Here is a 27706-nt window from a genome sequence, read left to right on the forward strand (position 1 = left end):
GTGTCTGGAGCCAGATTTGAACACCCCAAAATGAGTCTTCCTAACTCCAGGTTAGACACTCTATCCACTCTGCCACCTCTTTGCCCTAATCAATCAATAAACATTTATTAAGCACCTACTATGTGCCAGGCACTGTGCTATGTAACACATTACTCCTTATGACTTGGAATTTTTCAGACATGGTACTTTGAGAAAACTTAAGTTTTCAGTCATAATACTTAAGAGAACTTTGAGATCTATAGTCTAACTTCCTCATTTTATAGATGAGGTTTGATGACTTGTCCAAGGTCATGAAGATTGTAAGAAATGGAGCCAGATCCTTTGACTCTAAATGCCTTGCCAATACCCCAATTGCCTCCCAAGCCGTAAGCATTCCCAAGTCTAGAGCTGTGGTATGGTAAAAAGAGTGCTAAGTTGGGAATCAGAGGAGTTGGGTTCAAATCCAACCTCTGATGCTTTCTACTTGAGTGACCTTGGCCAAATCCTTTAGTTTTCTGTCTCAGTTTCCTCATTTGAGAGGGTTATAGTAGCTTGTCTCTAAGCCCTAAATCAACGATCCTTTGAATGTCTGGGACAAATACTCTACCTTAGACCTAAAAATCAACTCTCTCCTTTTATAGGTTCTTAGTGGAATAACATACACCCGAAGGAAAACTCAATAAGGAAGATTTTCTTTCTTTTTGAGTATATCTGAGTACAATTCCCAGATCACTGGTCTTGTAGTTGGTCCTTTTAGTCTCTGAGGGGACCAGAGCTTAATTGGGAGCTTTACAAAGACAGGTGATCATTGTCATAGCTTAAAAAACTCCTAAGGCATTCTTAGGCGATAATGAAGGCATACAGAACCTGGCATGATATTAATGTTAAAGATGGGGCTTAAGAGTTAGGAGTCCAGTTTAAATGTGAAGAAGATAGAGGTTGCACATTTATTTGTTTAAAAAAATTCTCACTTCCATCTTAGATTCAATATTGTGTGTTGGTTCAAAGGCAGAAGAGTGATAAGGGCTAGGCAACAGGGGTAAAGTGGCTTGTCCAGGGTCACACAGTGAGGAAGTGCCTGAGACCAGATTTGATCAGTTATACACATTTAGAAGTGATTCTGTCTTTTCTATCTGTAAAAAAATAATTATTGAAATACAAGTGTCACATAGAAAATAGTAACTTGGTCATCTTCAAGTATATCTTCCATTAGAGGAGTCAAAGAAAAAAGGTTTTAGGGAATATTTACTTGTTGACTGACATCACCAACTTGAATTTACAACTTTACAATTTGCAAATTTACAATTCAGCTTTATTTGAAAGATGAACAAAATCTGGTCTGTTCTATTCCAGATGGTAGAAGAAGGAGCAGTGGGTAAAAGCTGTGGAGGAACATGGGAGCCCCTTGGATAGGAGGATTATTTTTCATTTTGGCTTTGTATTCCAGACAGCTTGAACATAGTAGGCACTTAACGAGTGCTTTTCTGGATGGAATTTTACTTCAATCTAAGGAGAAACCTCCTAACAATTAGACCTTTCAGAAGTGGAATGGGTTGTCTTAGATCAGCTGAATTGCTTAACACTGGAGACTCCTTCTTGCGAATGTTATAGAAGAGAGTCCTTTTCAACTAAAGGTTGAACTAGATATGGCATAAAGAACATTGACTTTGGAGTTGGAGGACCTGGATTCAAATCCCACTTCTCTCACTTATTTACTTACCTACATGACATTGGGCAAGTTACTTAATCTCTCTCAGTTTCCTTCTCTGTAAAATTTGAGAGATGGACAAGAGGATTCCTGAGGTCCCCAGTACCTCTTTGTCTATGAGTCTTTGAGGTCCCATACAGCTCTAAGACTCTATGAAACATTTCTTTGTAGAGTATAGTGTTGGTGCTGGTGTTGGGGGAGAAATTATGAAGAGTGAAATGGGCAGAACCAAGAGACTATTATATGCTACAACAGAAATGTTGTTAGAAGAATGACGTGTGTATGTCCCCCTCCAGAGAAAGAAAGAACTGATCAATAGAAATAAACAGGACATAGATTTACATACACACACACACACACACACACACTTATTTATTTATTTATTTGTTTATTTATTTGTTTGTTTGTTTGATTTTTGGTCAAATGCCTTCTCTAATAGGTGGAAGAGAAGGAGAGAGGGATTTACCTGGGTTTTTTCAGTGTAACAAATTAACAAATAAATACATTTAAATTTTAAAAAGATAGCTCCTTCCCTAATAGAGTTTATACCTGCAAAGGTATATAGACACAAATAACTAAAATACAAATTTCTACAATAATATGTCCCCACAACAAGTAGAAATTAAGTGATATTTGAGGTCTGAAGTGGGAAGGATAGATACTGTCTGAGGATTATCAAAAGAGGATCCTTGGAAGAGATTCTATTTGGACTGGAGCTTAAAAGATGGGGACAGTATTAACAAGTGGAGATGGGAAAGGGGACTTCACAAACATCTTTCAATATAGATGTCAGAACACAAATCACTAAAATAAACCAAATTTCAATTCTTCTAACTTCAATTAACACAAAAATATATTATAAAACCATAAATTTATTCAGTGTAGGAATGAAACCATATTTACAGGGCTTCAAATATTCAAAATAAATTGAATAAATTGGCATTACGATATATTTAGAACTAGAAAGGAGCTTAGAGATCATCTAGTCCAACTCCCTCATTTTAGAGTTAGAGAAACTAAGGCTCAGAGAGTATAAATGATTCCCCCAAGATCACACAGTCAATAATTGGCTATCAATGTAGTCAACAAGTATTTATTAAGAACCTATTATGTGCTAGGCCCTGGAGACACAGAGACAAAACCAAAATGATCCCTGCCCACAAGGAGCTTATATTCTATTAGTAGAGGCCACGTGCACAAATACAAAATGCATGCAAAGTAAGTTTTGGGGTCAGCGAGGTCCTTGCTGCTGGTAGTCAGAGGTGGAAATCAGAAAAGTAGTTTTCGGTAGAAAGTGGTACTTGAGTTGAGCTTTGAAGGAAGCTAGAGACTCTAAGATGGGCAGCTGGGCAGTAAAGTGGTTGGAGTCTTGGGCTTGGATTCATCTTCCTGAGTTCAAATCTGGCCTTAGACACTTAACTAGCTGTGTGATCTTGGGCAGGTCACTTAACTCTATTTGCCTCAGTTTCCTCATGGGCCAAATGAGCTAGAGAAGGCAATGGCAAATTACTCCAGTATCTCTGAGAAGAAAACCCCAAATGGGGTCACAAGAATAAAAAACAAATGAACTACAACAACAGGGACGCTAAGAAGTGCATCTGAGGAGAGAATGAATGGAAGACAACTTGGACAAAGTCAGAGAGAGATGTTATGGAGCTGTGATAAAAAAAAAAGAGTATAAAGACAAACATTAAGTTTGGACTTTTTTTTGGTATGTTAGGCCATGTACAAATGTCATCTCATAGACTCTTAATTGTGCCACCACTAACTGGTTATAAATATGGTAATAATAATAATAGCTCATATGTATATAGTACTCTAATGTTGGCAAAACATAAATAGGAACTTATTTATTTATAATATTTATAAAGTAAATAATATAAAATTACAAACATATATATACATATTTACTCTTTTGATTACTGTAAGCTTTTCTCTTTTCCCATGTTCCCATCTGCCAGCTGCCCACCCCATAATCAGCTGTGTAGGCTGACTCAGTAGAGCATGACTACTCTGACCTCAGCCTTATTATCCAAGGCTGGGGTTTGGAACAGACAATTCTAGTCAGAATGGAGAGCATGGTTACAGAGGAAAGCCAGACAAAGGAAAGGGAATGGAAGAAGGCAGGGCACACCTGAGCCTTCTGTGTATGCCCGTCTCTGTCCACCAGAATGGGGCTGATTTAAAAAAATGAATGCCATTTGCAAGCTGTGTGAAAAGGGGGCTGAGTTCCTGCTGTATACAGACAGGGCTGCTTCTTCCATCAGGACCAGCTATCACTGATGCTGCATTTAAATTTCACCACAAGGCAAACTCAGATTTTCCAAAGTAAAGCGCTCTTCAGTATTCATCCTGTTTTAAAATATGCTTAATTATAGACTAAATTAGAAAGGTTAACCAGATGTATAGTCTCTAATTGCTTTGATTTTGAGGTCACATTAAAAGGCTCTGCCTTTTGCAAGCCGACCTTGGCATTTCTAGACTTGGTTGTGTGTTATAGTCACATTGGACGTACTCAAATACTCTCATGGAGCTGGCAAATGTCATGTATTAGAGTAATGGTTTTAAAATGCTGAAAGTAATGACCTATAGAGTGGTAAAATTTACTGAACCATTCTCTTGAAACAAAAAAATTTTAAATCATTATTTATTAAATATCATTAGCACTCAGATTTTTAGCTACTTAATGTGGTTAGAAAAAGAATCAAAGCCTAAATTAAATTTAAATGCAAAAGAACATCAGAGTATTATAGTAGAAAAGAGCATTAAATGAAAAGTCAGGAAACCTGAATTCTAGCTCCGCCTTTGTCAGTAATCAGCTATGTGGTCTTTGCCTTTCTAGTCTGTATTCCTACTTCTAAATTAAGCCATTTGGACTAGATGATTTCTGATACGTTTTCCAAATCAAAAATTATCTGATTCAATGTGATTTTGTCTAAATCCAAGTCCAAAGAGGGCAAGGACTGTGTCTTATCTAATTGTAGCCCATAGAACCTCCCTTTACAAACAGGCAGAGGAAAGCTATCCCAGCTGTGAGGTTACTGGGGTAGCATTCACTTAAAACCACAGCTCACATGCTTCCACCAATGCGTTTCTGCCCCTCTACAACCAGAGGATACAGAAACCCAAAGAAAAAAAGACCTTTGGTATAGCCAAATAAATAACAAAAAAGATTCCCCCATCCTCAAGCATGCATAGGTATAGTCTCCCACAGTGAATATCACAGTTATTTGACAGAGGAGATACAGGAAAACCCTGTGAAGAGGCAGAGAATATAATGTAGCCTAATGTAGCCGGAGAACGTGAGTGGCAAGAGTGATTCATGCCTATGATGCTTCAGAGGCATCGATGTCCTCTGATGATGCCATCTTAGCTTAGCATACAGTAAATGCTTAATTATTGCTCCTTTCATTTCAAAGAGACATTACTGGCAATGTCTCATGAGTGGGTTGGATTTAAGTGAGTCAGAACTGCATAGCCTTCAGCCTCACTCTTTCTTTCTGAGTCATCAAAGTTCAGTGGGAAGATGAAGGTCAGAAAGACTGGTGATGGCCAGGGATGCAATGGACAGATGGCCTTGGTGTTTTCCATGTCTGACCAAGCTCTAAGAGCTCCACAGCACCTGCTTCCGCTGCCTTCATGGCCATTGAAACAAATTGTTCTCATCTGTCCATTCTACTGGGAAATGGTCATGTGCTTGGGGTAGACACCCCCCCCCCCAACTCAGTGATGGTTTGAGGTCTATTGGTTGACCTCAACTTCCATTAGCCAGTCTGCCAAATTAGTTTTACAGGAATGTGGCCACCGCACAGACTGAATCTTCTTGGAGCCATGGTTGGGTGAGAGGCAGATACCAAAGATGAGTGAGCAGCTCTGAAAAGAACCCGAAAAGCCCTTATACCAGAGAGGCTGATCCTCCTGGAACACCCCATACACCCCAAGTGCTTAATACATGCCAATTCTTTCACCCATTTAGCCTGAGGCATTTTGTTCTCTACTAGGCATCTTTGCTGACCTGCTGACCTGTTCTCTGCTACCATCTTGGTCTTCAGTTGAGAAATAGCCTCCTCTCTTAAGAGAGGAAGACCACCCAGCTCTGGGGTTTATATACCCCAAGGGCTACCTTTGATTTCTTCAGGCTAGTGAGTAGTACCCAGTGAGTTCACTACAGAAGACTTAGTCATTCATAATTATGTCTTTTGAATTTGTTTTTTCTTTTATTTTTTAACTTGTTTTTTAAATTTCTACTATTGATAGGGATTCTTCAGTCTATATGTTCACCTAATTCTTAGGATCCCAAATTTCTTTGAACTATTACACTAGTGAGTCAGCAGTTCAGGTCCCTTTCAATTCATTCTATTGACCCTACTTAGCAAATTTGCAGAGTTGGGTGGAGTGAGAGCGAGGAGATTCTTTTCAACCCCCATAATGCTCCTGATTGCTGTGAGAATCAGCTCAGGAACAAGCCTGAAAAGGGTTAGGTAGATCTGGTGACAGTGATGGCTTTTTTTCCCAATGACTAGTTTCCCTCAACCTTTATCAATCAAAAATAATTCCATAAACTTTATGTTTCCTCTAGTGCCTAGCATAGTGCTCTAGAGGCTGAGGCATTAAACACTTTAGGTGCTCAGTAAATGTTTCCTGAATTGAATCACTATTCTTTACATTTAAAAATGATGTATCAGGTAGTGATTGCTATTTCTGTTGGGGCAACTCAGCTAGGTGGTGAAGTAGATAAAGTGCCAGGCCTGGAGTTGGGAAGACCTGAGTTCAAATTTGGTTTCAGGCACTTGTGAGCTATATGACTCTGAGCAAGTCACTTAACCCTGTGTGCCTCAGTTTCCTCATCTGTCAAATGAACTGGAAAACCACTCCAGTATCTTTGTCAAGAAAACTCCAAATGGAGCCATAGTCAGACACAACTGAATAACAATTCTTATTTCTGTGTAGAAACAGCTGAAATAACAACTCTCTCCAGAGTAAAACATTGGGTTCCAGTTTTTACATATATGCTGCTGTTTAGATGAAAGAATGAATGAATAATAGAAAGGCATTTATTAGATACTCTATGTCAAGGCTCTATGCAAATAGAGATAGTAGTAGAAAAGCTGAGATGGTCCCTACCCTCAAAGAACCCACGATCTAATGGGGGGAAGCAATGCTTTTAGGAAAATTCAGCTTTAAAGTCCAATGGAGAGGTTCTGTAGGCTTTGATGACAAGAAGTGTGCTGAATTTTGGTTCTCTAAACCAGGGACTGAAATATGCAGGACTGTGCTGGGCATGTTTACCAACTGGCTCTCTGGGGTGGAAATGCACTTATGTCATACTTTGAAGTCTAACCTTCATTATTAACATTTTCTCCATCATTTTTCTTAAAGTTTAAGAAAATCAGCACACCAATAAGTCAAGACCTCCTTTGTAGCATTTGTCAATTTTCAAGGTATAAATAAACGGTCACATTGAAAATTTAACAATTGTCTCTCAGGAACTGTATGAGCAGCCTCCAGAGCAGAACTCTTCTGCCTTGTAACCAACACACAGTATTGATTCTAAGACAGAAGGGAAGGGTTTAAAAAATAACACAACATCCCCTTCCCACCTGATACCCCCTTTCCTCCCACTACTAATCACTGAACTCTGACTTGAGACAAAATTTCTCCTGAATTCTATTTGCCCTGAGTCTGCTTAGCTCCACGGATTTGGAGATCTGTACTGAATCCCTAATTCTCTTTCCCCATTCTCTTGCCACTGTCACTGTAACTGGATGCCCAATTCTGGCATCTGCTCCCTCTTTCTCTTCTATTCCATTTCCACAAACGCTAGACCACAAGAGTATGTTTTCTAAAGTTTATTTATAAGGGAAAATAAAATACAGTATACAAATTCAGAAATAATATGCCAGAGCAAGATAATTAGAAGTGAAGATAAAAATAAAACTCTCCATTCTTGGTTTGGGCAGTACTCAGCTTTTAAGCTCTTCTGTCTAACTACTGTTCCTTGAATCTAGTTTGGCTTTTGTCGTATCTTCATTCTCTCATAGTCAAGAAGTGCCTTTTTCCTCACAGACCTTAGGTGACAGTGAACTCTTCTGCTCCTAAAATTCTACTACCAACACCAGCCTATAGCTGATTTGGAATTGGTTCTTCTAGATGCTCCATATCAAACAAATTGGGCAATCAGCTCATCCAATCAGGAATCCTCTTGATTCTGTGGTATACTTTTAGTACTCTACAAACCTCTGGCCCTCTAAATGTATTTTTAATTTAATTCCTATCTAAAATTCACTTCTTATTTTCAGGAGGAAGACAAAGAAATATACACCGATGCTAAATATACTACTCTCTCCTAAAGCTTACAGTAAAAAGAGAGGAAAGTCAGGAATTATCTGACATGTTCCCTAAATCTATAGAAAATTTCAAAGGAAGAATAGGGAAGGGGAAATCAACTGTTGAATGGGAAACTCTCAAAGATGAAATTCTGAAGACACTAAGAGAAGTCATTCTAATGAGGAGAAAAAGCAAGTTTTCTGAAATGTTGTTTGGGGAGTTCACCAATGAATTTAGATTTTCTAACGATATGTCCAGAAGATGCAAACAAAGTCAGGTAACAGAGGATAAGTACCCAGTGTGGCAAAATAAGAATAATACCAGAAGCATTCAAACTCAGAATGAACTAAAGTTTGAAATTAAAGCTGAGGACCTCAGAAGTGGGATTTTTTTGTTTTCTTTTGCAGTTATGAGAAAAGAGAAGGTGTCAAGGAGAAAGAGAACCATGGCTGTGGGTGAATGAGATGATGATAAATAGCAATAGAGAAGGCAGTACTATTCAGGTTTTTTCCTCCTGTTTTCTTGAACAAGGAGAATGATCTTTGGACTAGAGAGGAAAGAACCAAAATGGCCAGTAGGGAATTGATGCCCAAGATTTAAGCAAGGGAGCACCTAACTGCTTTTGGTGAATTCAAGTCACCTTTCCCCATTGAACTATATCCCAAGGTACTGAAAGAACTGGTGGATGTGATTGCTGAGCCCCCATTAGTGATGTCTAAAATATTGTGGAGGAAAAAGAGAGGCACTTAAGGACTGGAGAAAAGTACATATTTTGATTTTCAAAAAAGGGTAGGGAATAATCTGCAAACTAGAGTTTACTGAGTTTGAGTTTGGTTCCTGATGAAATTATTAAAAGAATGGGGAAGTGACTCAAATTAAAAGGATGGAGAAGACCTTGAAATGCTAGTGGTGATCACAAAAAGCAACCATTACTTTATTTAAGAAAAGGTCTTTCTAGACTTACAGATAGGCAGGGCAAGATGATCATTAATAATCCTTAGAAAATAGTAGGTTTTGAGAAAATAACTGCGTTCAAATCTTGTGCCTGAAATTTACTTGCTTTGTGACCATAAACCTGTTAGAGCCAGTGTGGCATAGGGTATAGAGTAATAGATAGGGAGTCAGGAAAACCTGGGTTCAAATCTCACCTCATATATTTACCAACTGGTTGATGATGACTGAGTCAGTCAATTTCTTTGAGCCTTAATTTCCTCATTGTTAAATGTATATAATTATATTTGTATCACTTACCTTCCATCATTGTTATGATGATCAAATGAGATAATTTAAGTAAGTCTCAGAAATTTTATTCCTTTACTTTTCTAAGCCTTGATTTCCTCAACTGTAAAATGAGAATTATAAACACCTGCATTACCTATTACCCAGGATTGTTGTATTGGAAAGGACTTTGAAAACCTTTAAGTAGGGGGTAGCTGGGTGTCTCAGTGGATTGAGAGCCAAGCACAGAGGTAGGAGGCTCTTGGTTCAAATTTGGCCTCAGACACTTCCTAACTGTGTGACCCTGGGCAAGTCACTTAACCCCCATTGCCTAGCCCTTGCTGCTTTTTTTGCCTTGGAACCAATACACCCTATTGATTCTAAGTTGGAAGGTAAGGGCCTAGGACAAACAAACAAGAAAATGACCCCTTAAAGTACTTTGGAAATGGGAGTTAGTAATTTACTAATTATAAATCTACCTTTAATATTCTAGGAGGGTTTCTAGTAAAGATGTCATGCCTCTTTCTCCTTGGCAGGGGAGGTATTTGTCTCTTTCCCCCCAGCTTCCCAAGGCTCTTTTGCCTAATTATTCAGGTACCCTTGTGGGCACCTTATGGCATGTGATACCTACACATTGCTATCAAGATTTTTATTTTATTTAATAACTATTTAAATTTCCCCCCTTTCTATCAAGAGGAAGACATGAAAGAAAATGAAAAGAAAGAATAGGATAGCTGTGGTTCTTGGGGTCAGAAGATCTGTGTTCAAATCCTGATTCTGCTCTTTACTGACCTTAGGCAAGTCTATTAGCATTTCTAGATCTTAATTTTCTCACCTGTAAAATGAGGAATTTGGACTAAATCATCTCTGTGTTCTCTTCCAACTCTAAATTCTATGACTGCACTAACACAAGAAATCTTTCACTCTCAAATACACTGGCCCAGCTGGTGTAAAAGCAGCCATGGGCTTTCTGCTAATGTGACATTCAAGTCCCACCTCCATGTGTCTCCTTCGCTGCTTGCCCTTGCTGTCTTAATGGGTATCCATCCTCTGCCATGGGATCAGCTTGTGGGGAAAGGAATGGTCTTGAGAAGCCAAATCAGCCAGGACTCAATGAATCTCTTTCCCATTAGAATATAAATTCACCGGGAATAGTGTAAAGTCTAAGCCAAGTGTTTGTCACTAGTGGGTGCTTAACAATACTTATTGAGTGGTGGTACCATTCAGAACATCACTGACCAGTATTGTTTCTGCTGGGATCTTTGGGTAGCCGCCCAGCATAGACACACAAGGCATCCCCGGAAGAACATATAACTCACGCCCTCTTGCTTGTTTTCCCTAGATGAAAGGTTTATCAGCAGAGCACAAAGAACTACATAGAACAGAGGGCATCTGCAGACCCTAGACCACTGCAACAGGGCTGCTTTGCTCACTCATTCCCTTGTTGCCTTGATGTTGACTTTGCATTTTTTCCAGTAAATACTTATATATGTACATGTTTTCTCACTAAAGAGTGCAAACTCCTTCAGGACAGGGACTATTTTTGCCTTGTTTTTATCCCCAGCACCTAGTACCTAGCACATAGTAGGGACTCAATAGATGCTTGGTTTTTCTCTTTTTCAAACACTTGCCTTCTGTCTTAGAATCAATAGTTATGTATCGGTTTCAATGCTGAGGAGAAGGAAGGGCAAGGCATTTGGAGTTAAATGACTTGCTCTGGGTTACACAAGTAGGAAGAATTTGAGGCCAGACTAGAACCCAGGACCTCCCATCTCCAGGTCTAGCTCTGAATTCTGAGCTACCTCATTATCTGAGCCACCTTATTATCCCAATAGATGCTTTTGCTTATTTGGTGATTTCTACAACTAAGATTCTACTTTGCTTCTTCTCACCACCATCAGACATATGGGGGAAGAATTAATTCTCCTCTTTTTTTTTTTTTTTTTTTTTTTAAGGGAACCTTGATACCTCACTTAGAATAGCCCCTGCTTTGGTTCCCAGAATCCTGACTGTATCCAAGCTCTTCCGTCCATTCCAGGTGAGCTTCACCAATAGACTTATTTTAATAATAATACCAAAATTTTTGTAATCCAGTATGACTCCCATACATATCAACTTATGATGCATCTCTACTTCCATAACACATGGGAAGACTAATGTATGCGTCTAGTATTTTATAGTTCTGACTCTGTTTATTAAATAACACAAACAAGAGATAGTTTAATGTTGATAAACAAATCAGATTTTGCCATCTAGTGGTCATAGAACATCATCTCAAATATTGATTTAATTAATTCATGAGAAGTCTCAGGGAATCCAGAAATTATAATTTTATTTTTATTCCCCTGGAAATAGAATTGTAAAAGAAAAAGTCCCTCTGATTATCACTGCTGGGTTTCAGCGTTACGGTGTAGGGTATTTCTTTGGTGCTTTGGAAGGAACTAAGAAGATACTACCTTATCTCTTACTTGTAAGTATTCTAATTATCTTATTACAATCAGACACATAAAAAATCACTTATGGGCTCTCAACATATTGGAAAAGTGAAAAAATAGGGTTGTTTTGCTTCTTGTCAAGTCATTAGCATTACTGTTAAGTGAAATTTGATGAGTGTCTTTAGAAAATAAAATACTAACGCTTTTTTTCTTTTTTAAGGTCAAGCTTGAGTTGTACTATCAAAATGGAAAATATACTGTTCTGGCTGATCTTTTCTACTCCTGTGTGGACCATCATTGATGGCTCTGAAACGGAAGAGGATTTTACCTGGCACTTAAGAAAAATACCTCGGTTAGTTGGTGAAAGGACCTTGTATCTTTCCAGCCCCAAATATGAAGCAGATGCCAAACTGGTGCTAAACAGAGTATGTGGCATTGAATGCCAAAAGGAACTACCAGTGCCAAGTCTTTCTGAGCTAGAGGAGTCCCTCTCCTATGAGACTGTCTTTGAGAACGGTACTCGAACCTTGACGCAAGTGAATGTCCAAGGATTGATACTTGAGCCTACTCAGAACACTACAAGAAAAATAACACCCAGGAGAAAGCGGCAGGTATATGGCATCGATAGCCGCTTCAGCATCTTAGACAAGCGATTTGTAACCAATTTCCCTTTCAGTACAGCAGTGAAGCTCTCCACAGGCTGTAGTGGTATTCTTGTTTCCCCTAACCATGTCTTAACTGCAGCTCACTGTATTCATGATGGACAGGATTATGTCAAAGGGGGCAAAAAACTAAGGGTGGGATTGCTTAAGATGAGGTCTAAGAGGAATGGCAAGAAACCTAGAGGTTCTAAGAGGAGTCGACGAGAAGCTGAGTATGGAGATCCAAAACAGGGTGCCCAAGAGGAACTGAATAGGAGATCCAAAGGAAGGAGAAGAAAGAAAGAATCAGGAAGGGGTCAGAGAGGCTCTGAGGGGAACCCCTCTTTTCAGTGGACCAGGGTGAAGACAACTCACATTCCCAAAGGCTGGGTTAGAGGAGGGAGTGGAAATGTTGCTCTGGATTATGATTATGCTCTTCTTGAGCTGAAACGTCCCCACAAAAAGAAATTTATGGAGTTGGGTGTCAGCCCAGCCATCAAGAAGATGCCTGGCAACATGATTCATTTCTCAGGTTTTGACAGTGATCGATCTGGGCAGCTGGTCTACCGATTTTGTAGTGTGTCAGATGAATCCAACGACCTCTTCTACCAGTACTGTGATGCGGAGCCTGGCTCTACAGGTTCTGGGGTTTATCTCCGCCTAAAGGACCCTGAAAAGAAGAAGTGGAAGCGTAAGATCATAGCCATCTATTCGGGCCACCAGCAGATGGACGTCGATGGAGTCCAGAAGGACTATAATGTTGCTGTACGTATCACTCCTCTCAAGTATGCACAGATTTGCCTGTGGATCCATGGAAATGATGCTGATTGTACTTACGGTTAATTGTTCCCACCTCAAAAAGCCATATTCCCAAAACATAGCTAAAACAAGACTCAAGTTATTACAACAGCGTCTCATCTCAGGTTATGCTTGACTTTGACATCTATCATCAGCATTTCAGCATTTTGAAAATTATTTCTAAAAGACAATGAGAACATTTTCATAATTTTTTTTTAAAAAAAAGAGGATTTTAAGTCTATATAGCTACTACAATGGAACAGGCACCCTAATGCCAAAGTTTATACTTTTCTTTCATTTGTGGTCATTTTAAGTTGTTTATGAGCAAATGTGTTTCCTTCTGTCTTAAAAAAAATTAGACAAACTTTGAAGCCTCAAACTGGTACTATTAAATAATAGGTAATTTACAATAGACTTGTTCTCAGGGTTCTACTCTAATTAGTATCTAAGGTGATGGACATTCCATAGAATTTGTGGACCTGTATCTTCAGAAGCAGGTAAACCATGACAGACAGGATTTAAAATAGGTCATCTGAGAGATACTGAGAACCCAGTGGGTATAAACACTGTATTACTCTCTATTACTAGGTGCTATTCTCCACCCCCCAAAGTAAAAATTCCGTTATTTCCCCTCTCCCAAGAAATAGCTTTTTTCGAGGGGAAAATATTAGCTTTTTGTCAACTCTGCCAGTTCTTTGGTGTTCTATTTTTAATAGACTCTATTTCTATGTCAAAACTTTTGTTTTTGAATGAACTGGTCATTCTAATCAGATCATCTTATTACTGGGAGCATCCACATTAATTCCATCAAATTCAATGTTAGCCAAAACAGAGCCTTGGGATGTAACCCAGAGTGGGCATGCTCTTGGGACCCAGTAGCTAGGATGTTCCAAATGGAAGATTTCCTAACTAGGAACCAAATAGTCCAGAGAAGAAGACTTTGATATCTGGAATATGTTCCCAGCTTTCCCTCACTCTTCCAACCTCTACCTAATTCATACTGTGCTTAGCATAAAGTGTTCTTATATTAGCTTCCAAGGAACCCCTGTCCCACTTTTATACCATTGTACAAGCTGTATGTTTGATCAGGAAGTTGATCAGGAAGAACAACTTCCAGAAATGGAGGATTCAGAGGAATCAACTTCAATAGAGTTCCAGCTCACATTCTTTTAGACAGCTTGTTAGAAATAATTATATGCCATTTTGCTGATTGGTGCTTTATTGCTGGTGATCCATTGAACTCAAGAGGGTATCATTATGGAGTCAACAACTAAAATCTTTTCTAGGCCATCTTCTCTATGATAACAGCAGACTTGAAGAAAATAATCATTTTTGTGGTTAGCTATATTCACATTAGGCAAGATGGAATATGACATAATGGTTAGGTAGCTGGCTTTATAGATGGGAGGACCTGGTTACCTCTTATACATATTGGTTGTGTGTCATTGGGCAAGCCATTCAATCTCTTAGTGCAATGGGGAATTTTTTAAAATGATAAATTGAAGACAAATGCCAGTCTGTATTGGTAGAGGGAGTTCCTCACCAGGAACTTCTTATATCCATAAAATCACAGACTCTCCTTTTTTTTTTTTTTAAAGATAAGTGCTTAAAGTTAAATGTACTGTATTTACATGTCTGTCATGTAGTCTACCTTTTTCTTGAACAAGATTCAGCATCCAAATCAGTTAATGGCAGCCTAGATGATTGTCTCTTTGGTAGGTCTCTTCTTTTGACTCTCTTCTATTAAATGTTTTTATCAATAATTTTTGACAAAAAATAGAAATCATACAGTCATAAGGAAGGTTGGGAGGTCGTTTATCATATCCTCATTTTGTAGATGCTTCATCTATAAAACTGAGGTTCAAAGAGTTAAAGTAACTTGCTCAAGGTCATGCAGATAGTAAAGAGAAGAATTATGGCTTGAACTCAGGACTGCTAATTCCCAAACCATCATTCTTTCCATTCTGTGTCCCACAATGGGCTTATGAAACCTGTGGATGACATAAAGCTAGGAGGAAAAGGTAATACATTGGATGATAGAATTAGGGTCCAAAAAATTCTCTCTTGGCTGAAATGATGGATGAAATCTAAGAAGATAAAATTTAATGGAGATGAAGTAAAGCTTTACACTTGGATTCAAAATATCAGTGGCATCCATATAGAACCAGAGCATATAAGAAAAAGATCTGACTCAATAGCAATTCACATGAAAAAAAAAAAACTTAGTCTTAGTAGACTTCAAGCTCTATGTGAGTCAGCAGGGTGATATATCAGCCAAAAAAAAAAAAGGTAGGGGAATCTTGGGCTGCATTAATGGATATATGTGGGGAGCTATTTTATTGTTGGGCTAACTCCATTACCAAAGGTTAGTCACTTGAACTTGAGTATTGGTAAGATTTGGATTGAAGGACTCAATCAGTTGTTTGAGTATAATCTGTCCTAATCAGATCGCCATATTATAGGAAAGGCATTATGATATTGTCCGTTGATATCTAGACCAAGATGGTGAGTGAACTTGAGACCATGTTGCCTGAAGTTTTCTTAGGAATGTTTAGTTTGGAGGAAAAAAAGACTTAGGGAGGTCATGCCTGCTGACATTAAATATCTTTAGAGAATATCATGTTTTAAGAGAAATTTGACTTATTTTTCTTAAAGGGGCAGAATTTACATGAAGAATAATTTCCATTTTATATAAGAAAAGATTCTATAATATTGTAATTAGATGCATCCAAGAGTAATAAATAGGCAATTAGCTGTCCCAGTGGATGCAGTGCTGAACTCAGAGTCAGGAAGACCCGAGTTCAGATCTCACCTCACACTCTTATTAGTGACATGACCCTGTACAATTCAGTTGACCCATTTTGATCTCAGTTTCATCATCTATAAAAGGAAGGTCATAATAGCACTTACATCATAGCTGTAATGATCAAGTCAAAGGAGATTAAATATATAAAGTGCTTTGAAAACCTTAAGGTGCTAAACAAATGCTAGCTATTATTATTATTATTATTGGGACATGGTGAGTTCCCCATTGCTCCAGGTCTTCAAGTTGAGACTTGGACATGTAGTAGAAAGAAATCCTGGTTAAGTACAAGTAGACAAGATGACCCTAGAGCAATGGTCGGCAACCTTTTTGGCCGTGAGAGCAATAAACACCTGTGGAAGGAGGAGGATGGAGGCAGAAGGTGCTGGAATATGGGGCCGGGGCTGAAGGGTCCCCTGGGGCACATCCTGGGGCTCTGCCCGTACTGGCTGGTGGGGAGGTGGAGCCAGATATGGCTGGAGAGCCATACATTGCCGACCCCTGCCCTAGAGATTTCTGGTTCCTTGTAACTCTGAAAGCTTGTGATGATTATGAATTCCCTTTAGAAATTACTTCCTTATTTACTAATCAGTTCCACCCATGTAGAAGATTGAAGCTATGCCCCCATCCAATTTCTAGTGAAAATGTGTGGGAACCCCAGTAACCCACCAAATCAGACTCAACAGCTTGCTTCTCTTCTCAAAAGCCTCGGAGCTTGTGTCAACTGAAGCAAAAGCTTCAATTGGAAAGAAAAAAAAGTTATGATAACTTGAAATTTAGTATCAATGTCAATATAACATCAAAGCCAGACATGGTGGCACATCCCTCTATTCTCTGCTACTGGGGAGGGGGAGGCTGAAGCTGAAGCTGGATTGCGTTTAGAGATTCTGAGCTACAATATAGCTAAAGCTAGAAGGAAGGCTAAATCCGCTAACGTGAAGGGACAATGGGAGCAGAGGGCTGCCAGGTTACCTGAGAAGAGGCAAACCTGACTGGGTCAGAAAAATGGGGCAGGTTCAAGTTTCTGTATGAGTTACTTTTGGAAGTGGGCCAGTGAGTGGATGAGATAGGGAGACCAATATGATTTACGTGTGTGTATATAGAGATATATAAAACATATGTGCATAAACATATACCTAAAGAAGGTGTCCCAAAGTCTTCGTCTTTAAATTTGCACTTAGTCTTTATATTTAGTCTTTAAATTTACACCTTAAAACTACACTAAGATTTTTGGGCCACCTTGAAGATAGAGCTCTATCACTGAAATTAGTATTATTTGTTGCAATTGGTTGTAAATCTACAATAAATAATTTGATTTATTTGAGGTCACTAAAAATCACGCTTTACATTGGAAAAAAATACATGAAAACATTTTGAAAAGCTTTTTATATGGCTTGAATCTGGCATCTATTTTAGTGAATTTTTCAAGCTCTGAGTTGTGTACTTTTTGAAACAGACAATTTAACATCTTTGATTTGCATCTTCTTCATCGTTAAAGGACCTGTGGATTTCACTGAGGCAGATACTCTCTCCAACCATGCAAATTGTGATTCATCACATGCCATGGGATCATTGGCTTAGAAACAACAATCAACAAGAATTCATTAAGTGCTTTCTAGTGCCCCATTGCATTGGCGAGGTGTGTTGATAGAGTGCTGAGCCTGGAGTCAGAGAGACTCATCTTTTGAATTCAAATCGTCCCTTAGACACTTAATAGAAGTATGACCATGGATGACTTAACCCTGTTTGCCTTTGTTTCCTCATCTGTAAAATGAGCTAGAGAAGGAAATGGGCAAAGCACTCTAGTATCTTTGCCAAGAAAACCTCAAATAGGGTCATGGAAAGTTTGACATGATTGAAATTACCAAATAACAATAAATGCCCCACAAGTTGTGCGAGGTGCTGAAGATATAAAGACAGAAGACAAGTAATCCTTACCCTCAAGGAGCTCACATTTTATAGGAGCCAAAAGGAGCATTCTAGAAACCTCTTCATTTTATCTGAAACTGAGGTCCAAGAGAAGTCATTGCCTTATGAATCATGGAGTTCCAAAGGTTATAGAGATATTATGGGATGATGCTTTAGTAGGTGGTTTCTTAAATTTGTTGTGGCTATTCACAGCCATGAACTGTGAACCTAATTAGAGTGCTGTCAGATAACACATGGGTAGGTAGTCCATAAGCATGCCCATACGTACAGTTTTTTTGAGCTTACCAGAAATGTTTAGTCTCTCAGTGTTTATTCTCTGGTGGCATGGAGTCTGGGAATCCAGGGTAACTTCCATTTTAAGATTAGGTATTGGAGTACCCCTTAGTGGAAGTTTAGATATATAGAGTTTCAGTATGATAGCATAGACGTAAGGCTAAAAGGACTTTAGAGACCATCTAGCATAACTCCCTCACTTTACAAATGAGGGGACTCATGGAACTTGATTGCCCAAGGTGATCCAGGGAAGTGCCAAGGGCAAGATTTGAATTCGGGTCCTTAGACTCCACTTTATCATCCCGCCTCCCACTGTTCAGGGATAGCTTTGTAACATTAGAGGAAAATAAAGTCAGGAAATCTCATTCTCACAACATTCTCTTCCCCATCTGTGACCTTCATATTCAGGTGCATTTTCTTCTGGTGAAATGGCACTTAAACAGCATGTAAACATGCAGATCAGCTTAAAGAACAAAGCAATACCCAGCTGAAAGGCAAGTCATTTGGAAAATCAACCAGAAATTCAATTCAGTAAACATTTATTAAGCACCTACTAAGCTCCAGGCACTGTGCTAAGTTAAGAGGTCAATACTAAAGGTTCAAACAAACTATTAGATAACTGTTCAATTATTTGCTTCAATCGTGTCTTATGTTAGTTCTATTTTTGTTTTTCCAAATCATGCTGAGGAGAGCAGCTAGATGATGCAGTATCTAGAGTCCTCAGCCTGGGGTCCAGGAAGAATTAGCTTCCTGAGTTCAAATCTAGCCTAGTTGCGTGATCCTGGGCAAGTCACTTAACTCCATTTGCCTAAAAAAACAATAAAACAAAAACAAACCATGCAGAGAAATCCCTCAGTTCAGTCAAGAAGGTACTAGTTCCAGAATCAGAAAACTTGGATGGAGAGCCTGGCTCTGTTTCTTACTCACCATTCAACTGTGAGCCCCTTGAGGGCAAATACTGCCTTTTGGCTCTCTCTTTATCCCCAGTGCTTAGAACAGGGCCTGGCATGCATTGGTGCTTAATAAATGCTTGTTGATTGACAAGCTGTGTAACCCTAGACAAGTCATTTTTATCTCATTGGGCCTCAGTTTCTTCATCTGTAAAATGAGAAAGCTGGTCTAGAGCATCTCTAGGGTCTTTTCTAGTTCCTAGCTCAGAGCCCAGTGCATACATAGTAAACATTCAGTAAATGCTAATAGATTGATTGATTCTGCCCCTAAATCTCACAATTTTAAGAACTTTGTTCCTCTTTCTCTTTGTAGAAACAGGTATGGACAGTTTTACTATGTTTTCCCCCACTCCTTTCTGATAGATTTCTTTTGTGGTTTATTTGTTAGTTGGTTCCTTTCTTTAAAACCTTACCTTGTGTCTTGGAATCAACACTATCAGTTCCAAGGCAGAAGGGTGGTAAGGGTCAGGCAAATGGGGTTAAGTGACTTGCCCAGGGTCATACAGCTAGGAAGTTGGCTGTCAAATTTGAACCCCAGACCTCCTGTCTCTATACCTGGATCTCTATCCACTGAACCACCAACTGCCCTTCCAACATATTTTTAAGGTCTTACTTTCCCAACTGAAAAGGAATTAATAATTTTTGTATAACAATTACATAATTCCATGATCAGAGTTCTTGACACTTTATGCTTTTATGTATAGAGCTCAATGTTTTCGAAATGTTTATTTTCACCTATAAAATGTTATTCAGTTATTTAAAAAGTAAGATAAGAAAAACTGAAGTTATACATTGCAAGTTTTGTATTTAAATAAATCAATAAGCTTACTCACTGCATGTTTGTTGTTTAATTTTCAATGGAAGCTTTTGAGTTCTGTAAAATCAGAACTGGTTCTAGTCTCACTGTGGTTGGGACCATTGTATTTCACTCATGGAAGTGCCAGACAATTGAATTTGCTATTTTGAAAAATAACATGCTAGAGAGAGACTTTTTATGCTGCTTTTTTTTTTGTGTGTGTGTGAGATTCTTACCTTCTGTCTCAGACCTGATAAGTATTAATTCTAAGGGAAAAGAGTGGGAAAGGCTAAGCAATTGGGATTAAGTGACTTGCCCAAGGTCACACAGCTAGAAAGTGCCTGAGATCAGATATGAACCCAAGATCTTCCATGTCCAGGTCTGGTTCTCAATCCATTGAGCCACCTAATTGACCCTCTTTTCATACTTCTTAATGCATAATGATGGAATTAATTAGATGCAGTGTGATATAGTAAATGGAGTGTTGGACTTTAGTTGAAGAAGACCCGAGTTCAAATCCTACCTCTGATACTGTCTAGCTGTGTGATCATGGAAAAGTCATTTAACATTGGAGCCTTATAAACTTTAGAGAGTTGCCTAATTTTTATAGCTAAGTTATGATTGTTTAGTGGGGGAAGTTCCCACACTGATGAAATCATAGAACCTTGGTACATTGATGAAGAAGTTTAAAGACATTATTTGATTTTTATATATTTCTGTGATAGAGAACCCAGAATTGAACCTGTGTTTTCCAAGGTCAGGACATGTAGTTATCTGGATATTCAGTGAAGTCATCATTTTACTTCAGTTGTTTAAACTGAGGACCAAGAATCTGAGTGACTTGCCTAGTGCCTGTAGCATAGTAGGTGCATAAGTGCCTATTGATTGATTGTGCAACGGCAAAAAGGTAGTAAGTGGTAGAGGTAGGATTTAAACCCAGAACTAGAGTTTCTTACATCACACCAAGTGTTCTATAGGGTTAATTTAGCTCAAATTAAGAGAATTATGAGATTAGAGTGCAAGGTTAGCAGGCTAATAGGAAGAGTAGCCTGCTGTCTTACCAATATGGAAGCCAACGAAACATGTAAAATCATTACAAATCAGAGAGGAGCATTGGCATTATATTCATTACCCTTCTTTATTATCTTGGGACTTAGTGAGCAATCCTTATCAAAGCAATACATTCTACTATCACAATGGTGAAAAAACTAGTAAGCATTCATTAGCCTTTGTTATTCTATCACTTTTTCCAAAATCTGAATTTTACCAAAACTGATTTAAACTTTTATAGATAATCACTGCAAGTCTTTGAAATAAAAGTTGTTACTCTCCTACCTCCCTATTTCTGCTCTCCCATTCCCCAACATCATCTTTTTGTGCAAAATATTGGCTTAATCATAAAGAATAGAAGGACCTCAAGAGATAGAGTATAATTTGTGGCAAAACCATGTCTGAGTTACCTATTCTTTTTTTCCCATATGAACCGGGAGAACCTCAATGAACTGATGCAAAGTGAAACAAGCAGAACCAGAAGAAAATTGTATGCAGAAAGTAAAACGTGGAAAAATGTAGCAAGGCAACAAGCCAGGAGACTCCTGAAGGACTTATATAAAAGAATGCTATCCACATTGAGAGAAAGAACTATGGGAGTAGAAATACAAAAGCAAAACATATGACATCACTTATCATATGTACATATGGGTATGTGATTTGGGGACTAGGCTTTTTAAAAAATCACTCTCTAGGAAAAATGAATAATATGGAAATAGGTACCAAGTGACAACATTTGTACAACCCAGTGGAATTGCTTGTCGGCTTTGGGAGTAGGGAGGGAAGAGGGGAAGGAAAGAAAAATAATCATGTAAACATGGAAAAATATTCTAAAAAAAAAATAAAAAAGAACTGCTGTCTTATCCAGACTAAACAGTGAATGGCTCAAAGACTGGCTCATAACCCAAGGCTGTCCACATAGCATCACCCTACCTTTGAATGACCAGAGATGTCTCTTTAATTTCAGTGTGCTAGGTGGGAACCTTGCAATTTTTGCAGACTTCCCCAATAGAATCCACTTTCTATATCTGTTGATGGAACCACATTGGTTAAATATTCCTCTGGATTGAAATGACAAGTATCAAATTGAAGACTTCAGTTAGCATATGCCATTTTTCCAACCACAATGATGGTCTTATTCAGCACATGTTCTAAGTTCAGAAGTAAATTCAAAATTTAGTGTCATCTTCTAAACCAACCTTAATTTGAAGATAAGTATTTAATCAGTGCTACTTTTTCCTTGGCAGTAGATCCTTGCATCAAGCAGATCCTGGTTTAAAAAAAATAAATCCTATATAAATGCTTCCAGAAAGATTATGAAATAAACAGAAACGACTATGTTCCTTTTAGACTCTTGCCACATGATGATGGCTTGAATGAAATGAGAAGGTTTAGAGTGGAGAAGACAAGACTTAGGGAGGATATTAGAGATATCTTGAAGTATTTGTAGGGTTGTTATAGGTTCACACTAAGCATCTTAAGTTCCATATTGGTGGAGCATGGTTCTTTTTGGCCCTAAGGGCAGAACTAAGAGTGTTAGGTATTGATTTGAGGCTTCACTTTTTAAGACTGGGGCTATCCAGAAAAAAATGATTGCCTCAGGAATCAGCTGATTCTTCCTCATTGGAGGTCTTCAAGCAAAACCTTTTTAGGTAGAGGTGATTTTTATTCAGTTATAAGTTAAGCTAAATAACCTTTGAGTTAATGGCCAACTATGTGATTCTGTGTGTATCTGTTGAATTGAACTGAATCTAACCTAATCACCTTATTTTATAGATCTCAATACACTGAAGCCCCCGAAAGGAAAGTGATTTGCCCAGGGTCACACAATTGGTGAGAGAGTTAGGCACAGAAGTCAAGCCTTTTGACTCTTAGCATCTTTTCTACTAGATCCCTCTGGAGGAGTACATGCAGTCTGCCTGGAATAGTGCTAAAACATATGAATTCTATAATTCTATGAATGAATTTCAAACGATGATCCATTGTTTGTAGGGTGGAAGCTATATTTTCCTAATCCCTCTGTGTCAGTATGCATTTTGGTGAGACAGATGATTAAGGTCCCGAATTTGATCTGGATCAGGGCATAGAATTCTTCTCAATGCAAGACTAACTAGAGCAAATAGGAAAAATACAAAACAAAATAGCAACCTGATGATTCTGACCTATTGGCACAATGAGCTATAAGTCCCTTCCTTTCATTATCTGGACAATATTTTATTTTAGCTAATGCTGAAAAACCACCAACCTCTGCATTAGTTATAGCTACAATTTCTCTCCTTTTGACCATTATCCATTATATTCTATGCCATATAGCTACAAATAAGCTTCTTCTGAGGTAGTTCAACCAGGGGTTCCTAGATTTGAATGTCTTTTGGCTCATGATAGCTCTGCATTTGATGTATGTTTACTGTAGATACCAACTGATCCTAGAATTTCCTTTCCCAAAGTTTTATATTGCTAGGTGGCTTAGTTAGCTATTAATCGAGTCTATTGGCTAATAAATCAATGGAAGCACTTGGATGGGAGGCTCACGGCATGATGACCTCCATCACTGTTTAGAATTTTATGGTCCATCTTCATCTCCCCTTTTATACAACAGCTTGAACTAGGTGAACAGCTTTCAAGATAACCTATCTCTCTGAGCCATGCACTCAGTGAAACTGTGAACCGATCTAGTCATTTTAGAGAGCAATTTGGAATTACACTCAAACGATTATTAAACTGTGTATACTCTTAGGTTCAGCAATATCATTGCTAGGTCTGTTTCCCTAGGACATCAGGGGAAAAGGAAAAGATCCTATATGTTTCCAAATATTTATAGCATCTCTCTCCTTATGGTGGCAAAGAACTAGAAGCTGAGGGGATGCCCATCAATTAGAGAATGGCTAACCAAATTGTGGTAGATAGATTTAGAGCTAAAATAGACCCTTGTGTCATGGACCTCTTTGAAAGTCTGGTGAGGTCTATGGACCCTTTCTTAGAATAATTTTTTAAAGAAAAATTATAATTAAAAATGCTACATTTCAATTAGAGGTAAGTAAAAAAAAATTTCCACATCCAAATTCATTGTCCCCCTCTCCCCTTTGAAATCTAACCCTGGACCTTAGGTTAAAAATCTCTGATTTAGGCTACCATCTTTATTTTAAAGATAAGAATACTGAAGACTGGTGAGGGAAATGACTTGGTAAGAAACACCCAGGAAGTAATTGGCAGAGTAGGAATTGGAACTCAGTTTCTCTGACTCTAAAACCAAAGTAGCTGATGATTTTAAAAAGCATTCCATAATGAACTGGAGGAATTCCATGTGAACTGGAATGACCTCCAGGAATGGACAAAGAGAGAAAGGAGCAGAGCCAGAAGAACATTGTACACAGAGATGGATATACTGTGGCACAATAGAATGTAATGGACGACTCTACTAGCAGGACAATTCTGAGGGATATAAGAGAAAGAACAATATTCACAGAGAAAGAACTGTGGAAGTAGAAACAAAGAGGAAAAAGGGTGGATGGGGACATGATTGGGAATGTAGACTCTAAGCGATCACCCTAATGCAAATATTAATAATATAGAAATAGGTCTTGATCAATGACATATGTGAAACCCAGTGGAATTACTTGTTGGCTATAGGGGAGGGGGATAAGAGGGGAGGGAAAGAACATGAATCATGGAACCATGGAAAAATATTCTAAATCAATTAAATAAAATTCTAAAAAATAAGAAATAAAAAAAGCCTTCCATTCCATGCACAGCTTGGGCAACGTGGGCAGCTTGAATGTGGGCAACCACTGCATGAATTTGCTATTCATGGCACTTCCTGCTGTGCAGATTGCTGGACTCAGAACCCAACTTCCTTCTAAGTACTCTTGCTCTGCCAGTCATAAACTAAACAGAGTATGTGTCCAGATTAAAGTGTGGTTATCTGCATAAGCAAATATTTTTCTCTACTGACACCTCCTATCCTCTTTCCCATCATCCTCCCTCTCCCATAAAATAAATCTTAAAACACAGATATAGATAGGGGAAATAGCCTGGATTATCTTGGGAAAAGTCCAAGGGGTACCCTTCAGTGCCCAGAGCCAAGGATTTATTTGGCTTGCTTCAGTGTCCCATAATCCCCTTGCCTTCTGACTTGCCAATATCAATTCTGGATCCAGGTCTGGAAGGTAGAGTGAGAATTTATGCCAAGTAAAAAGGTAAAAACCATTCTAGCTCAGATTTAAGCAGAACAAAGAAGCTTTTAAAAACAACTCCTAAAAAATAGCTCCTTATGAGCCCATCAATTTAATTCAGCTCAATAAACATTTTTAATCTTCCTACTATGTTCAAGGCAATCAAACAATCAATAAGTATTATTAACACTTGGCACAGCTATCATGGTGTCAAGCATGATGTTTGGGTACAAAAATGAAGGAAGCAGTCTTTGCCGTCAAGGAGTTTACAGGATCAAACAGTATCATTGAAGCAAAAATCTAGTGCTGGAAGGGATCTCAGAGGCCATCTAGTCCAACCCTTTTATTGCAGAGATGAGGAAACTGAGCCTCATAGATGTTCAGTAATTTGCCCAAGGTCACACAGGTAGGAAATGTCACAAGTGAGTTTTGAACCAAGGTACTTTAATTTGTTATGGTCTATGAATAATTAACTTTGTGGGTCAACTAACAGAATAACAAAGCCAGTAACAAACAACTCCAGGGTGGTTTGGTAGGGAGAGGAATGAGAATGGAGGAGAGAGGGAAACCACCAGGAGAAGCTATTGGGGTTATCTCAGTGAGTTCTTTGGTCAGATGCCAGGTTTGTCTGGGAAAGGAGAAGAACAAGGAAGGTCTGTATAAGATGGTTTTAATAACAAATTAGGATGGGGAGTGAAGGGAGGTAGGGAAAACTGCCACTTAAGTCTATAGGTCAGGGAATGAAGGGATGGTGATGACTACTCCAAACACTAAATCTACCAGCAGATTGCCTCTGGCAAGGGCTGGTTTGTCATCAGTAAGGGTATCTCACAAAGCTGTCCTTGGCTGTTCTCTAGATGTCTCTGGTCCCAGAAATCTCTGATTAAACAGCAAGATATAATCCAAGTGAGAAGTCAGAAAGATGGGATTATCTGTGTGTGTCCATTGGCATCCTGTCTCAACCTGCACTTCACTGTTCTTGATTGGAGATATTGTATTCAGATTCAAGGAACAACTCCAAAGTACTGAGATCCCAAACACCACACAGACTCAACAAGACAGCTATTTACCAAGCCCACAACTGCCAACAATTGCCCACAACTGCTGACTGCAGAGTCACTGTGTGCAAGTCCCCTCTGTGGTAGGATTCCAAGTTTGGAATTCCAAGTTCTTGCCAGCTTGCCAGCCAAGTCTGCTGTCTGCTAACTAAATCTATAATCTATATTTTCTCTATAACAAACTCTGTATTCAGCATTTCTTCTATTCTAGAGGAGGGAAGAGTCTCAGATTTATACAAAATACAAATTTTGCTTGGTGCTACCAAAAAAAAAAAAAGATGAAGGAAAACCCCTGCCAACAGCACCAACCCAACATAGTTCTTGTTTTCAAAGAGTTTACAATATAATTCCCGGAGGTAGCTGTGACCAAAGTATCTCTTTCTTTCCACTTAGAAAATAGAGGACAGGTATAGTTGTTGGGACCTTAGAGTTCATCCAGTCCAATTCTTTCGCTTTATAGATGAGGAAACAGAGGACTAATGAGATTAAGTGACTTGCCCAAGATCACAGAGCTAGTTAGTGGCAAGAGGAGGATTCCAAAAGTGGTCAGTAATCAATGTTCATTCAATTGGTATACCCTAACTTTTTTCAATTCCCAAAGGCAGAGTTTGGTTCCCCAGAAGGTAATGACTACTTCTCCCGCTCAGAGTTCTTGGGTTAATCCTGATAGTCTAGGGTTTCTAATACTGTTGCTCATGAGCTCCTATGGAATGTGCTTCCCACTGCGTATCAGCCAATAGACTCCATCAGTTTTTAGGGGGAAAATGTTCTTTATCAATGAGGTATCATAAGAATAGTTGGTACAAACCCTGCCCCACCCCCACTCCCACACTTCCAAAGTTCAGAGCACATTCTCCTACAAATATCCACAGAATTCCATGGGAAGATTGGCCTTAAACTTAGAGCGAAAACATAGTATGCATACGTGGCAAAGAGGCAATTCACATCTTCAGGTTACTAGAAGTCCTTTTCTCCCTTGATGGAGTTGTCATTTATTTTTTCTTCAATAATCTTCCTCTTCTCAATCCTCAGGATGAGAGTCAATATCCCTTATAGAACCCTGAAAGTGAGTGCCTTCCTTGTGCTTAGTTTGCCTTTAATGCTTCTCACTTCCCACATGGATCTATTATCTCTTACTTGACCAGACTCTCCATTTTCATGGTCAGTGGGGAAAGTGTAATTCTCCCTCTAGCCTTACTTCTCTTCCCTTTTGCTGCCCTCTGCTACAGGTGCAAGAGCTTCTTAAGGCGTTTATCTGCCTGGAAGCTTCCAAAGCTTGACTAATTTGCTGTTGGATTGCCAAATTCTGAACAGGCTTTCTTTATTGTATGTAAGCCCAGAAGTACACCTGACTTTTAGCCAAACACTAAGTATTCCCTGTGTGATTCATTCAGTGGTCAAAGAAAGCACTTCACTCCTTCCAAATTAAATGAGGTTTTACTTGTTCACACACAGCTTACATCTTTGATTGATTAGTTGATTGCTCCAATCAAGAAATCTGTGCCTTTTGTGTTTATGTTAATTGATGAGGAGGTTTTCACCCCTACCCTTACATCAACAAGTTGATCA

The 27706-nt window shown here is 38.7% G+C and overlaps 1 protein-coding gene across 1 annotated transcript; it reads left to right on the forward strand.

Moving 5' to 3' along the window:
• The first annotated feature begins 11912 nt into the window (after nucleotides 1-11912).
• On the forward strand, nucleotides 11913-13151 carry PRSS35 (serine protease 35). Its single transcript, XM_044671557.1, has one exon. It carries the CDS (start codon nucleotides 11913-11915, stop codon nucleotides 13149-13151), a length of 1239 nt encoding a protein of 412 aa, XP_044527492.1.
• Nucleotides 13152-27706: the final 14555 nt, after the last annotated feature.

Source organism: Gracilinanus agilis, chromosome 4 (assembly GCF_016433145.1).
Source record: "Gracilinanus agilis isolate LMUSP501 chromosome 4, AgileGrace, whole genome shotgun sequence".
In the NCBI taxonomy this organism is placed as follows: domain Eukaryota; kingdom Metazoa; phylum Chordata; class Mammalia; order Didelphimorphia; family Didelphidae; genus Gracilinanus; species Gracilinanus agilis.

What these genes read in the sequence shown, in the direction of transcription:
- PRSS35 (XM_044671557.1), top strand. Translation starts at nt 11,913, where the DNA reads ATGGAAAATATACTGTTCTGGCTGATCTTTTCTACTCCTGTGTGGACC.